The sequence below is a fragment of the Salvelinus fontinalis genome, chromosome 24 (assembly GCF_029448725.1).
Source record: "Salvelinus fontinalis isolate EN_2023a chromosome 24, ASM2944872v1, whole genome shotgun sequence".
Lineage (NCBI taxonomy): Eukaryota > Metazoa > Chordata > Actinopteri > Salmoniformes > Salmonidae > Salvelinus > Salvelinus fontinalis.
In genome coordinates, this window is record NC_074688.1 from 4,149,748 (window position 1) to 4,162,761 (window position 13,014).

A 13,014-nucleotide genomic window follows, 5' to 3' on the forward strand; every position below is an offset into this window, starting at 1 on the left:
AAGCATGTAGAGGTCTGTAATTTGTATCATAGGTACACTTCAACTGTGAGAGACGGAATCTAAAACAAAAATCCAGAAAATCACATTGTATGATTTTTAAGTAATTCATTTGCATTTTATTGTATGACATAAGTATTTGATACATCAGAAAAGCAGAACTTAATATTTGGTACAGAAACCTTTGTTTGCAATTACAGAGATCATACGTTTCCTGTAGTTCTTGACCAGGTTTGCACACACTGCAGCAGGGATTTTGGCCCACTCCTCCATACAGACCTTCTCCAGATCCTTCAGGTTTCGGGGCTGTCGCTGGGCAATACAGACTTTCAGCTCCCTCCAAAGATTTTCTATTGGGTTCAGGTCTGGAGACTGGCTAGGCCACTCCAGGACCTTGAGATGCTTCTTACGGAGCCACTCCTTAGTTGCCCTGGCTGTGTGTTTCGGGTCGTTGTCATGCTGTCCCAGCCACGACCCATCTTCAATGCTCTTACTGAGGGAAGGAGGTTGTTGGCCAAGTTCTCGCGATACATTGCCCCATCCATCCTCCCCCCAATACGGTGCAGTCGTCCTGTCCCCTTTGCAGAAAAGCATCCCCAAAGAATGATGTTTCCACCTCCATGCTTCACGGTTGGGATGGTGTTCTTGGGGTTGTACTCATCCTTCTTCTTCCTCCAAACACGGCGAGTGGAGTTTAGACCAAAAAGCTCTATTTTTGCCTCATCAGACCACATGACCTTCTCCCATTCCTCCTCTGGATCATCCAGATGGTCATGGGCAAACTTCAGACGGGCCTGGACATGTGCTGGCTTGAGCAGGGGGACCTTGCGTGCGCTGCAGGATTTTCATCCATGACGGTGTAGTGTGTTACTAATGGTTTTCTTTGAGACTGTGGTCCCAGCTCTCTTCAGGTCATTGACCAGGTCCTGCCGTGTAGTTCTGGGCTGATCCCTCACCTTCCTCATGATCATTGATGCCCCACGAGGTGAGATCTTGCATGGAGCCCCAGACCGAGGGTGATTGACCGTCATCTTGAACTTCTTCCATTTTCTAATAATTGCGCCAACAGTTGTTGCCTTCTCACCAAGCTGCTTGCCTATTGTCCTGTAGCCCATCCCAGCCTTGTGCAGGTCTACAATTTTATCCCTGATGTCCTTACACAGCTCTCTAGTCTTGGCCATTGTGGAGAGGTTGGAGTCTGTTTGATTGAGTGTGTGGACAGGTGTCTTTTATACAGGTAACGGGTTCAAACAGGTGCAGTTAATACAGGTAATGAGTGGAGAATAGGAGGGCTTCTTAAAGAAAAACGAACAGGTCTGTGAGAGCCGGAATTCTTACTGGTTGGTAGGTGATCAAATACTTATGTCATGCAATAAAATGCTAATTAATTACTTAAAAATCATACAATGTGATTTTCTGGATTTTTGTTTTAGATTCCATCTCTCACAGTTGAAGTGTGCTAATGATAAAAATTACAGACCTCTACATGCTTTGTAAGTAGGAAAACCTGCAAAATTGGCAGTGTATCAAATACTTGTTCTCCCCACTGTATAGGCGGGTTTAAATTTTGTCTGGCTTGCCATTCCAAATAAAGAGGAATATCTTTTGCTCGTATAATTATAAAAACAAGTCATTCGGTGTAGGCAGGGCCATATGTAAGTAGGTAAATATGTAAGTGGTCCCGTGTGGCTCAGTTGGTAGAGCATGGCGCTTGCAACGCCAGGGTTGTGGGTTCAATTCCCACAGGGGGACCAGGGTTCAATTCCCACGGGGGGACCAGGGTAAATATGTATGAACTTTCCAATTTGTAAGTCGCTCTGGATAAGAGCGTCTGCTAAATGACTTAAATGTAAATGTAAATGTAAACTGGGATATGACTAAATCATTATACAGGGTGATTTGTCCACAAATACACAGGTATTTACCTTTCCATAGTAGCAAGATGTTATCTATTTTTGCTACCTTTCTATAAAAATGTATTGTAGTGAGATCGTTTCTTTCTTTCGGGATATGAATACAGAGTATGTCCACTTCACCGTCAGACCATTTTATTGGTAAAATACAGGGAAATGTAAAAGTTGCATTTTTTTGTGATCCACTTATCATAGTTTGGTTGTAATCCAGAGAGGTTAGAGAAATTATCTAGATCCTCTATGAGGCTGTGCAGGGATACAAATTGCGGATTTAAAAGAAAACATGAGTCGTCAGCGTACAAGGACACCTTTGTTTTTAAGCCCTGGATTTCTAGCCCATTGATATTGTTGGATCCAATTTTCATAACTAACATTTCGATGGCCATAATAAATACTAATGCCAATAGTGGACAATCTTGTTTCACTTCTCTTGAAAGTTTAATACTGGGCTCCTGAGTGGCGCAGAGGTCTAAGACACTGCATCTCAGTGAAAGAGGTGTCACTACTGTCCCTGGTTCGCATCCAGGCTGTATCACATCCAGTCGTGATTGGGAGTCCCATAGGGCGGTGCACAATTGGCCCAGCGTCGCCCGGGTTTGCCGGGGTAGGCCGTCATTGTAAATAATAGGTTGTTCTTTATTGACTTGCCTAGTTAAATAAAATAAATCAATAAAAATGCTTTCTGAGAAGTAGCCATTATTTACTATTTTACACCTGGGGATACTATACATAACTTTAACTCATTGTATAAGAGATGCCCCAAAATGAAAATAGTCCATTTATATATAAGTTCTAGTCTACTTTATCAAAGGCCTTTTCAAAATCAGCTATGAATACCAGGTCCGGTTTCTCAGATTTTGCATAGTTTTCTAATGTTTCCAGTACTTGTCTTATATTATCTTCAATGTATCGTCCATGTAAAAAACCTTTCTGATTAGGATGAATAATATCCGACAATACCTTTTCAATTCTATGCTCTATGCATTTTGCTAGAATTTTGGCATCACAACACTGTAAGGGGCCTCCAGTTTTTTTTAGGTGGACTGGATCTTTATATTTACCACCTGGGTCTTGTTTCAGTAATAGTGTAATCTGAGTATCTGATAGTCTATCATTTTTATAGGAGTGGTTAAAACAGGTTAATAACAGACCTCTGAGTACATCAAAAAAGGTTTGATATACCTCAACTGGTATGACATCCAACCCTGGAGTTTTTACAGACTTAACGGCCTTAATTGCATCAAGAAGTTCCTCCTCTGTAATTTGGCTTTCACATGAGTCTTTCTGTACAGCTATTAATTTGACACTATTAATAGAAAAAGATCCTTACAATTAACTTCAGTTAGTGGAGATGGAGGAGACTGAAACAAAAACTTATGCAGGAAGTACTTTGGTTCCTCTTTCTAAATATTGTTTGGTGAATCATGGAAGACTCCGTCATTTGTAACAAGTTTCTGTAAATTATTTTTGATAGCATTTCTATTTTGAGGATTAAAAAATAGTTGTTTCCCCAAATCCCTTTATTTCGCTTTATTTTTCATAATATATTACACTTGATCTTTCTTGAATAAGTTCCTGTAGTTCTTTTTGTTAGTCCTCAAATGTATTCTGTGCCTGTGCTTATGTTTCCAAATCATTTATCTTTTTCGTAATCCAGTTAGTGCTCTCTAAATCCCCCCCTGTGAAAAGTATGTACTGTAGTCCCCAATTCAATTGTAATTCATTTCAATTGGTTCTGCTTCTTACATGGTCCTCTTCTGTGCCTAGTGTAAAATGGAATATCAGTACACGTACTGTACTCAGGTACAAAGAGTGGAATAGAGTCAATCCCAAAGGATTCCCATCGTATTTAACATCATTTAGTGCCAAGTTTAGTGCAACTCCAAGAATGAACTACTATGTGACCAGCTGACCACTAATGACCCACAAATGTTCTTCTCATTAATGCATTATCTAATTTCACCGTTTAGAAATGTAGAGTTTACATTCCATATAAAACATTTGTTTGAGAATATTGTTTTATTTTCTCCTTAATTCTGTAGATCATTTCATGAAAATGATGGAAAGCGATGCAGAGGACAGACATAAAAGGAGACAGATGAGACAGGAAAAGGCAAATGGTGTGTACGAAGTCATTTCTCTAGCATGGATTAGCTCTTGCAATTTCCTAATTAGGGTCTCTCTTAATTCAGCTGTTTTTAACCTGACACTGTATTTGTTTATGTCCTTATTCCCTCAGCCCTTAAAGAAAAGGGGAACGAAGCATACGCCCAGGGAGAATACGAGACGGCTGTGAAGCTTTATAGCGACGGTTTAGACGAGCGACGAGACATGCAGCCGCTGTATACCAACAGAGCACAAGTACTCTCTACTTCATTTCAGCTTCGCTTCACTTTAGTTAACTTAAAAACAGTATGTTGAATACTATCGGTCCACTTTCCCCCCCCACTTTTTCCTCTGCAGTCCTATATCAAACTGGAGAAATATAAGGAGGCCATAAGTGACTGTGAGTGGGCTCTAAAGGTAAGGCTGACTAGGAACTTTGGGTCAATCACTAGGTCCCCCTCATTCTTCATAATGCCATTCCAGGCAGTGCACTTGTGATCCTGTAGTGTCCTGGGAGCACAGAACATACCGTGCAGTGTAGAGTACAGTACAGTGCTCAGTGACAGCAATGAACTGTAAGTGGTGTGGAGAGGGGAGGAAAGTGGGTTGGAGTACTGTAGATACCCCTTAGAATCTGTAATAAAATCAGTACAAAAAAAATCATTTCGGGACAATCTATTTAGAAAAACATACAAACTAACTAGACAATGGGTTTGGCCTAATTCAAGGGAGTACCATATTTGAAGCTTGAGTAAATATGGTTTTGGTCCAGTTTTGTGTTAAGGATGTCCATATTGCAGATGATGTGTTTCAGTTGACGTGTCGCGTATGATTCTCTTGCTCCTATTATTTCGTTACAGTGTAATGACAAGTGTGTTAAAGCGTATCTTCACATGGGGAAAGCACACCTGGCACTCGGGAATTATAACGAGGTGGGCATTCCATTTCATTTGAACCGTATCTAGCTGCGTTGCAGAGAAAACAGCCTACCACTGTATTCAGTCATCCAGGATGCCTATCTGCTTCAAACCTTGTATTGATCTCCTAAAATGCAGATTTTGCAACTTTTTAAGCTTACCCTTCCTTCAGCAAATAGATTCCTGCGAGAGTTCTGCTTAATACAATATTTAAAATACAAAGTGACTGCATTTCTTTCTTTTAATGGTCTCAACATTTCTGCTTACGCTCTGTCTGTGTGTATTACTGAGACCAGAGTCCTATATATTGATCTATGGCTCTGGTTGAGATTAGTAGAGTGCATCAGCCTATCTCACGACCAAAGGTAGCTGTAGGAAACGTAATTGACATATCTCTCTTTTGCAGTCACGAATGTGCTATCAAAAGATACTGGAAATTGAGCCAGGATGGGAAAAGATGCTCAAAGGTAAGGCAATATAACACGCTGAAAAGTTTTGTTGCTAGTGAAGTCTATTACTCAGATTCGCTCATGGTCCCACTTAAACAAACTACAATTTATAAAGGGTTTATTCGAGCGTTCATAACATGTCAATAAACACTACATAGATGCCTCGCAAATAATTTATGAGCAAACTCAGCAAACGTCGTACTATGCAAGGGTTATATATGTAACCATAGGGTGAGGATCATCAACTAGATTCAGCTGCAGGTGTAATTATTTTTTTGCTCAGAAAACTTGGAGGGCCAAATCAAATCTCCACCAGTAGGGGAACCCAAGGACCTAGGCTAACCCACCATCACCAGCGTTATGATTCTTCCTGATTAATCAGAAATTACTGTTTTTTTTATGTACACTCTCTTCATATATATTATAGAAACCAACCTATCCCTTAGCCATAATTCACATTTTGTCCTGACTCCTGATCACATCCCACCATCTTGTCACCAAATCATCCCCTCTCGGCAGAGAGGTCTGTCAGGCATCCTCATTTATTTACGTATGATAACAGCCCTGTAACAAGGACAAGCCTACAATGACAACCCAAAGCTGGATGGCACTCATTGTTACCTTGCAAATAAAGCATTTTTTTTTCTTTGTGCCATCATTGCCGTTGTCAAAAAAGCTTATTTTGTGTCATTAAAACAGATGGTCCAATAGCGTTTTGTTCTGAGTCGCTGGCTCATTTCACTGTTTTGTGTCAATTTAGATTAGGATGGATTCCCAATGAATAATGACACTATCATTTTCACATGTTTTGAAGCTGTTGTTCGTTGTTGATGTGTGATTATGGAGATGTTATGAATCATCTGAAAAGACAGCAACAACGTTTCTGGAATACCCTCATTAACTTTCCCTAAATGTATTGAAAGTAAGATAATTACTGAATCCATTTATTTAATTGGTGATGCCTCTAATTCAGTAGGGTTAGGAAACATTCGTATGGCCTCCTTGCAAAGTTGTTTCCTTTCTAATCTGTGGCCCTACTACCTGTTTATAGCATATGATGCCATTTACAACATATGAATGCATATTATGAGAAACACGGTGGTCATACTGTTCTACACACCTTTGATCCACTGCAATGAGGTTACCTCATACTAGGCTCCTCAGACGCCATCTGTCTCCGAGCCCATGTTTTCTCCTCTCTTCCTCAAGAGTATCGGACCCAAGTGGATTTGGAGGAGGAAAGAGAATGCCAGGAAAGCAAAGCGTGGGAGGAGTTTGATAAGGGAGAAGAAAAGGCCACGACAGTGCTCCAACTGTTGAAAAAGCTGGACAGACCCGATCAGTTCCCGTTATACTACTGCGGAGGGCTCAAGCTTCTGTCACACGCCATTACAGACTGTGAGTACGCTGTTGGGAGTTTCCCCATCCCTCCAAATCTTGTGTGTGTGTGAATGTTATTTTTCGCTTCGCTTCCCCAACCCTCCTCATCCTATCCTGTGGGCCACAAAGATGTCAATGGATGCTCCTTCAGGTCAAGGGAGGACAGCGTTGACAGGTGGGTTTCTCTTATTCATGGTTCTAGTAGTCGACTCCGAGAAATGCAGTTCATCTACTGTCACTGAAGAAATGTGAAACTCCTAGGAGATCAAATCACTACACAGACCTAATGTTTGTTGTGGTGGTTATGGTCAATTTGTAATCCTCTGAAAATAAAATCCAGAAGGGAAGACCTGACCTGACCCCTCTGCGGTATTGATTTCTCTTCATGGTTCATTTTGTTTATCACAGTTCAGCAAACTCCCCAATATTGCCCAGCCGAGGCGCTAGGTAGGCAGAGGAAAGGACACACGGAAGTGCAATGATAAATATGTGTTTACAATCCAAGCATCCATTTGGGAGCTGTTCTATTACCAACACCTCAGGTTGTGTAGAATGCAGAGGTACAGTAGTGGATGACTTACGCAAAAAGTGCGTAGTGCTGTACAGTAGCTATGGTATACAAGCTTTTATGTTGAATAATTTGACATTTTAGTTGTCACAGATTTTTCCCATTTTACATAATTTAAAAGCCCAATGCAGCCGTTTTTATACCAATGTCAAATATTTTCTGGGTAACAATGAAGTACCTTACTGCAATAGTTTTCCATAAAAATAGCTTTTGAGCAAAACACTATTTCTCAAGCAAGAATTTGGCTAGGACTGTCTGGGAGTGGTGTGAGTGGGGCTGATTAGAAGGTCCTGTGTACATTGTATTTTCAACCAGCAGAAAATAACACTGATCACATTTTTCCCACACGTTACAGTGTTAGTTTCATCAGCTGTTGTACATTATGATAAAAAACACAGGAAAAAACGGAATTTTGAGTGCACTGGGCCTAAGATGCACACACGTTCGCACTATAATCAACTAAACCACCAGTGACAATAATCAATGATCAATTGTAGACTACTACCACATATTTCCAGTCTGTGTTTTCCCTTCCCTCATATGGATGAATACAACCAGTCAGATAATCTACTGCTTGTAAAACTGACTGTCTTACAATGTCATTCAATGAAAGGGCAAATGTAACATAATTCCCAGTTGAACATCTCTAAGAAGAGTGTAGAAACGGCCTGCCTGACATTACCGGCTCTCTCGCCACCAAATCACCTCAGGGGAGCTTTTTTCCCCGCTCTTCTAGATTTTCTCTGCACACACGCCCGGTCTCACCATCTTTATGAGGGAAATAGCGGAGGATCTTTGGCTCTGGATGAGTTTTATTTATTCCACTCTCTCCTGCCCTTGACCGCCAGGCATTGTGTTTCTGAAGCCTGGCCACGGGCGCACTGTGATGATGTATGTGGCTCACTGAGGTACGGAGAGGCCTCCCAGTCCTGACGTTATCTGCTCTTCCTAACAGGCACTGGCCAGACGCTGTTCCGATTAAACAATGGCTTCAGTATCATCCAAACCAATGACACCGTAAGAAGGTAAGGGGACTCGAGAGATGCCCCTGACTGGCTGACTGATAGGGAGTTAAGGACAGTCAGCCAACCATGGTCCCAAAAAGTTTTTCAAACCAAGGAGATGATGTCTTTTAAAAGTGACTCGCTCTCTGTTAGTTGCTAGTTAAATATTGCCAAAATAGAATGAGCTCCTTTAGAGATTTGGATGAACCTGTAATGTGCTGTGCCCCACGCAATGTACTACATGTATATATAGTAGGGGTTATGTAGGGTGAGACACTAATCACAACTCCCTCATGTGAAATTAGCGAGGGTATTATTAGCCTAAAGTCGTCCGCAATTGTTCTCGTGAAGCATTGTGGACTTGTGGTCATATTTCAGACCAGCACATATTGTCAGGAAAGTGGTTCAAGTTTTCAGCACAAAGTAATGAGAAAAATATGCCTGTACTCAATGAAGAACACAATTGGGTTTCCTTATTTTCAGTTGCCTGTTGCAGAAATCGACAGCTCCATGCGCAGAGGAGCTATGCGTGTCCGTGCTGAAATTGTGGAGGGTGGTTTGCGATGGAAATGGTTTGTAGACAGGCATCAGAGTGATATTTCCTCGTCTTTTTTTTGCACATAGATTTTTTTGTCAAGAAGAAATTGTGTGAAAAAAAATGCGTGAAATGCCAAACATCTTCAATTATCCCATTGTTTTCTCATTATTCTGCCTGTCATGCATTTTTGCCAACTCCTTATTAAGTACCCACTTGTTCTGTAGTTACACAAGCAATGTGTGCTTAAGTGGCAATCTGGGATTGGTACATCCATTTTTTATGAATGATATAGCCATTGATTCTTGAAGAATATAATTTAGACATGCCTCATGTCTTGCAGAAACCACAAAATATAAGCTTGTTTTACTCCATTATTTGTCAACATTGTAGTTGTAAACACACACTTTGTGACTGCTTCATTGTTGTTTGAATCCTGGACTTCCCCTTTTTACCACATCAAAATTCATGAACATGTGTTACCAAGAGAAAATAATTGCTCCTTCTTCTCCCAAACGGTGACAAATCAATTATACAGCTATCCAAAACCTGTTGTGCCAATGTCAAAATAGGGGAAATGCATTTGATGTAAAAAATCGGCCAATTAAAGAGGCAAGTGCAATTATATTGTTGCTATTGCATTTAAAGTAGGCCTACAATCATCCCCTGACAAATAGCATTCAAATCGATTCAAAGTGCATGCAATGTATTATTAAATTCAATCTTTGCCACAACTGTCACTGGGACTGTTCATGTTGCTGAAGGTATTTTTTCTCCTGGGCTGCTTGCTTTCAGATGAAAACCAAAAGATGCTGATGAGACGCCTAGCCTCCAAAGAGTACATTGTTGACTTATTAGCATCAGGAATGGCGGCGGTGCGGAAAGAATGCCTGGCGTTTCTGTCTTTGTACTCCCAAACTCCACATGGAAGATGCTTGGCCATTGAGAACCTGAATTTGCACATGTAAGAGATCAGATCCCTGTTGGTAATTGCGTGTTTTGGCTGACAAGAACCACACAATATTATCAAATCAAACCTACCTGCCTTCTCCTCTTTCAGCTGTTTCAGACAGCAGATAGAGCCGTCCACTCAGAGTAGGATCGCAAAATATGTTGTGTTTCTATTAACAGTAAACATTTCATTTGGGATTTTACCCCTTGTGTACTGTGGGAATTGAAAACATGTGGATATTCTATTGCTATATTTAGTCTCACATCAGACCTGCATTTGCACTTGCTGGTGCCTGTTATTCAAAATATTATGTCATCCATCTTATTTAGACAGTAAAACAATGATATAGTAGTTGGATAATTGTCTTGGCTTAAATAAGTGTTAATGATGTGTGAAAATGAAATATTAGACTTTCTCACACAACTCTGCAGGTTGGTGGGAAACTTGATGGTGTGCATATCCACACAGAGCCAGCTGGAAACCACAGCGCTAACTATTTTGGAGAACTTTGCCACAGAAAACAAGTATGTACACTGTAGCTAATGCAACAAATAGCTTTTCGTAACAAAATGGTGGATGCTATTACTTGAAGCAGGGAAAAACTCAGTCACTGAAGTAATTCTTTAAGTTTTAATGTATTTTCTGAGCAGCAGATGTCAGAACAAATGCACACGTTTCGGCGTCAGCCTTCGTCAGCGTTTGAAGAACAATGCTATCACAATGATATCACTTCGCAGGAAAAAATAAATACATATTTTGACCATGACCCACCAGGCTAGTCTATTGTATTGCCATATATCATCGGCGTAAATATTAAAGAGAAGTTTTAACTCACTTGGCTGGACGGTTAGGAGGCTCCACGAAAATGCAAAGTGAACAGCAGGGTTGACATCCCAATCCATCACCATGCTCTATCCCACCGTTAATCTCAGTTGAAAGTCGAATTCCAGCTCCATTCCTAAACTCACACTGTTACTTATGAAAATAGAGTCTGCGTCGCTGCAATGTGCATCCCAAGTGGCACCCTTTTCCTAATGTAGTGCACTCATTTTGCTATGGGCTCTGGTCAAAAGAAGTGCACTAAAAAGGGAATATGGTGTAATTTGGGACTAAGGTACAAGAAGGAGAGTCAGAGCCACAGGAATAAAGCCAGAGAGTGTGTAGTGGTTGAAATGGGAAGATCACAGTCTATTTGGTTGGACTTGAATGGTGCTGGAAGGGATTACATTACTAATGTGAGTCTGGAGCCTTTGTCAAGGACTCGCTTTTTGTTAACGTTTGCAAAAACAAGGCTATCACCTACTCTACGGTGGTGTTTGTGTGAGACGTCTCACTGGGCACACACTGGTTGAATCAACGTTGTTTCCACGTCATTTAAACGAAATGACATTGAACCAATGTGGAATAGACGTTGAATTGACGTCTGTGCCAGGGTTTCCGTCAGGAAGAGCGTCCGTCGGACAACGTGACTGGAAAGATTTTAATTTACGGACATTTGAGCAATTTACCGGACATCTATATGCATTCAAATCCGAGAGTAGAAAGAGAGAGATAATGAAACCTCCGACCTGGTGCAGCCAGCGCCATCAATTAATGAGGGATATTGGCCAAATTAGCAATTAGGTCATGCTACGTGACCTTAAAAACAGCCTAAAAAAAATTAGATGTGTAGCATATGCTAAACTTTATAGCTCCTGGCTTTATTGGTTTTTACTTTCCTAAAACAATGATTGTCCACTTCCCGGTTCAGTTTTTGGCAATTTGAGCACTATGTGCATCAGAGCATTGCATGCATTTGCGTCCGCTGTATGATATTAATATTAGAAAAAATGACATAAAGAAAGAGAAGCCCCAGAGAGATAGAGATATGCCGGAAGCATGCTATGACACCGACATGCATTTGTCAGATGGCTACTGTGTCTGCAAGACAGATATAGGCATACAGAAGGAAGCTTATTCCTATATTTCTGATCCAATTTTTTTTTTTAAAGATAAGTATTATATTGTTTAACTCAGGTAGGCCTAAAACATTCCTCACCTCAAGTTCAACTGTCGGATTCAGTTGGAGCGCTGGTGCACACTGCCTTCATATCATAAGCGGGCAGTAGTTAAGCTTAATAATAGCCACACCAAACCTTCACAAAAGTTTCTAAACTTTATTAGGGTAATATCAAAAGTAAGTCAAGCCATTATTTATAGGGAAAATACGAGCATGCTATTATAATATGGCAAACACAACATTACAGTTGCAATTTAATTTGGCCAAAGAAAATGGCTCAACAGAATGAAACAAAAGACTTGGTTTAAAAAGACGAACTGGTTTAAAACATCACAAAAGTTTTGAACACGCTATATTGCAGCAATTAACCTCTAATGATGTTTATTTTACAACGGGCCTTCTTATAACTAACTTATCTTAAACTAAAGATGGAGCACACAATTGAAAAGACAATTCTAACTTAATTTAGCCAACGAAAATGTCTCAGCAGAATTAAACAAAACACGTTTAGCGTATGTAAAGAACTGGTTTAGATTAATAGACCTACAATAATAATAATGATATACAATAATAATCATAGGCTAATGATAAAGCATATGATTATAAATACAAAAATACATATTTAAGTTATTTAAGTTCCAAAATTGCATTCTCTCTGAATAGCGATTTGCACAGTGGCTTGCATTTGGCCTTGCCAACGCTCTTCTCATCTTTGTCCACTACAATAGTAAAACTTGTCCACACAAAGGACATTCCGCTTGTAGTTTTTTCACTGTAGGCATACTCTTTATCCTCTAACTTTCGTTTTACTTCAATGAAAAAAGCCTCCATCTTCTCAATCAACAATAGCCTAGGCCAAAGCTCCTCTCTCACTCTCTCTGTCCTCAGCAGCACACACACATGCGCGCAGAGTGAGAGAATGGTGGAGTGTGAAATTGGGGTGTAGCCTATGATAGCCTCTCCAGGACAATTTGTTTGGCTTCAATTCTACTATTTAATTTATCATCTTTTATTTTTTTGGGGGGGGCCAAAAGCCGTCCATTACTTGTTAACGGTGGGGTGTGTGTGTTGACTTATTAAGTATGTGTGTGCTTGTGTGTGTTTCTAAAATATTTCGATAATGTCGTCACATACTGTGGTTTGGTACCGCACGTCATGACTCATGAATAATAAAATAATATCGATTGTGTTTGT

The 13,014-nt window shown here is 40.3% G+C and overlaps 1 protein-coding gene across 2 annotated transcripts in view; it reads left to right on the top strand.

Annotated features, from left to right (window-relative positions):
* Positions 1–13,014, top strand: part of ttc12 (tetratricopeptide repeat domain 12) — a 37,561-nt gene that overhangs the window by 5,226 nt on the left and 19,321 nt on the right. For both annotated transcript variants that reach the window (XM_055879429.1, XM_055879430.1), the window contains 10 exons: positions 3,953–4,030; positions 4,150–4,271; positions 4,374–4,433; positions 4,877–4,948; positions 5,340–5,400; positions 6,592–6,780; positions 8,286–8,355; positions 8,818–8,906; positions 9,665–9,833; positions 10,253–10,345. In XM_055879429.1, coding sequence (XP_055735404.1) covers positions 3,953–4,030; positions 4,150–4,271; positions 4,374–4,433; positions 4,877–4,948; positions 5,340–5,400; positions 6,592–6,780; positions 8,286–8,355; positions 8,818–8,906; positions 9,665–9,833; positions 10,253–10,345 — 1,003 coding nt within the window. The remainder of the gene's footprint in view (positions 1–3,952; positions 4,031–4,149; positions 4,272–4,373; positions 4,434–4,876; positions 4,949–5,339; positions 5,401–6,591; positions 6,781–8,285; positions 8,356–8,817; positions 8,907–9,664; positions 9,834–10,252; positions 10,346–13,014) is intronic.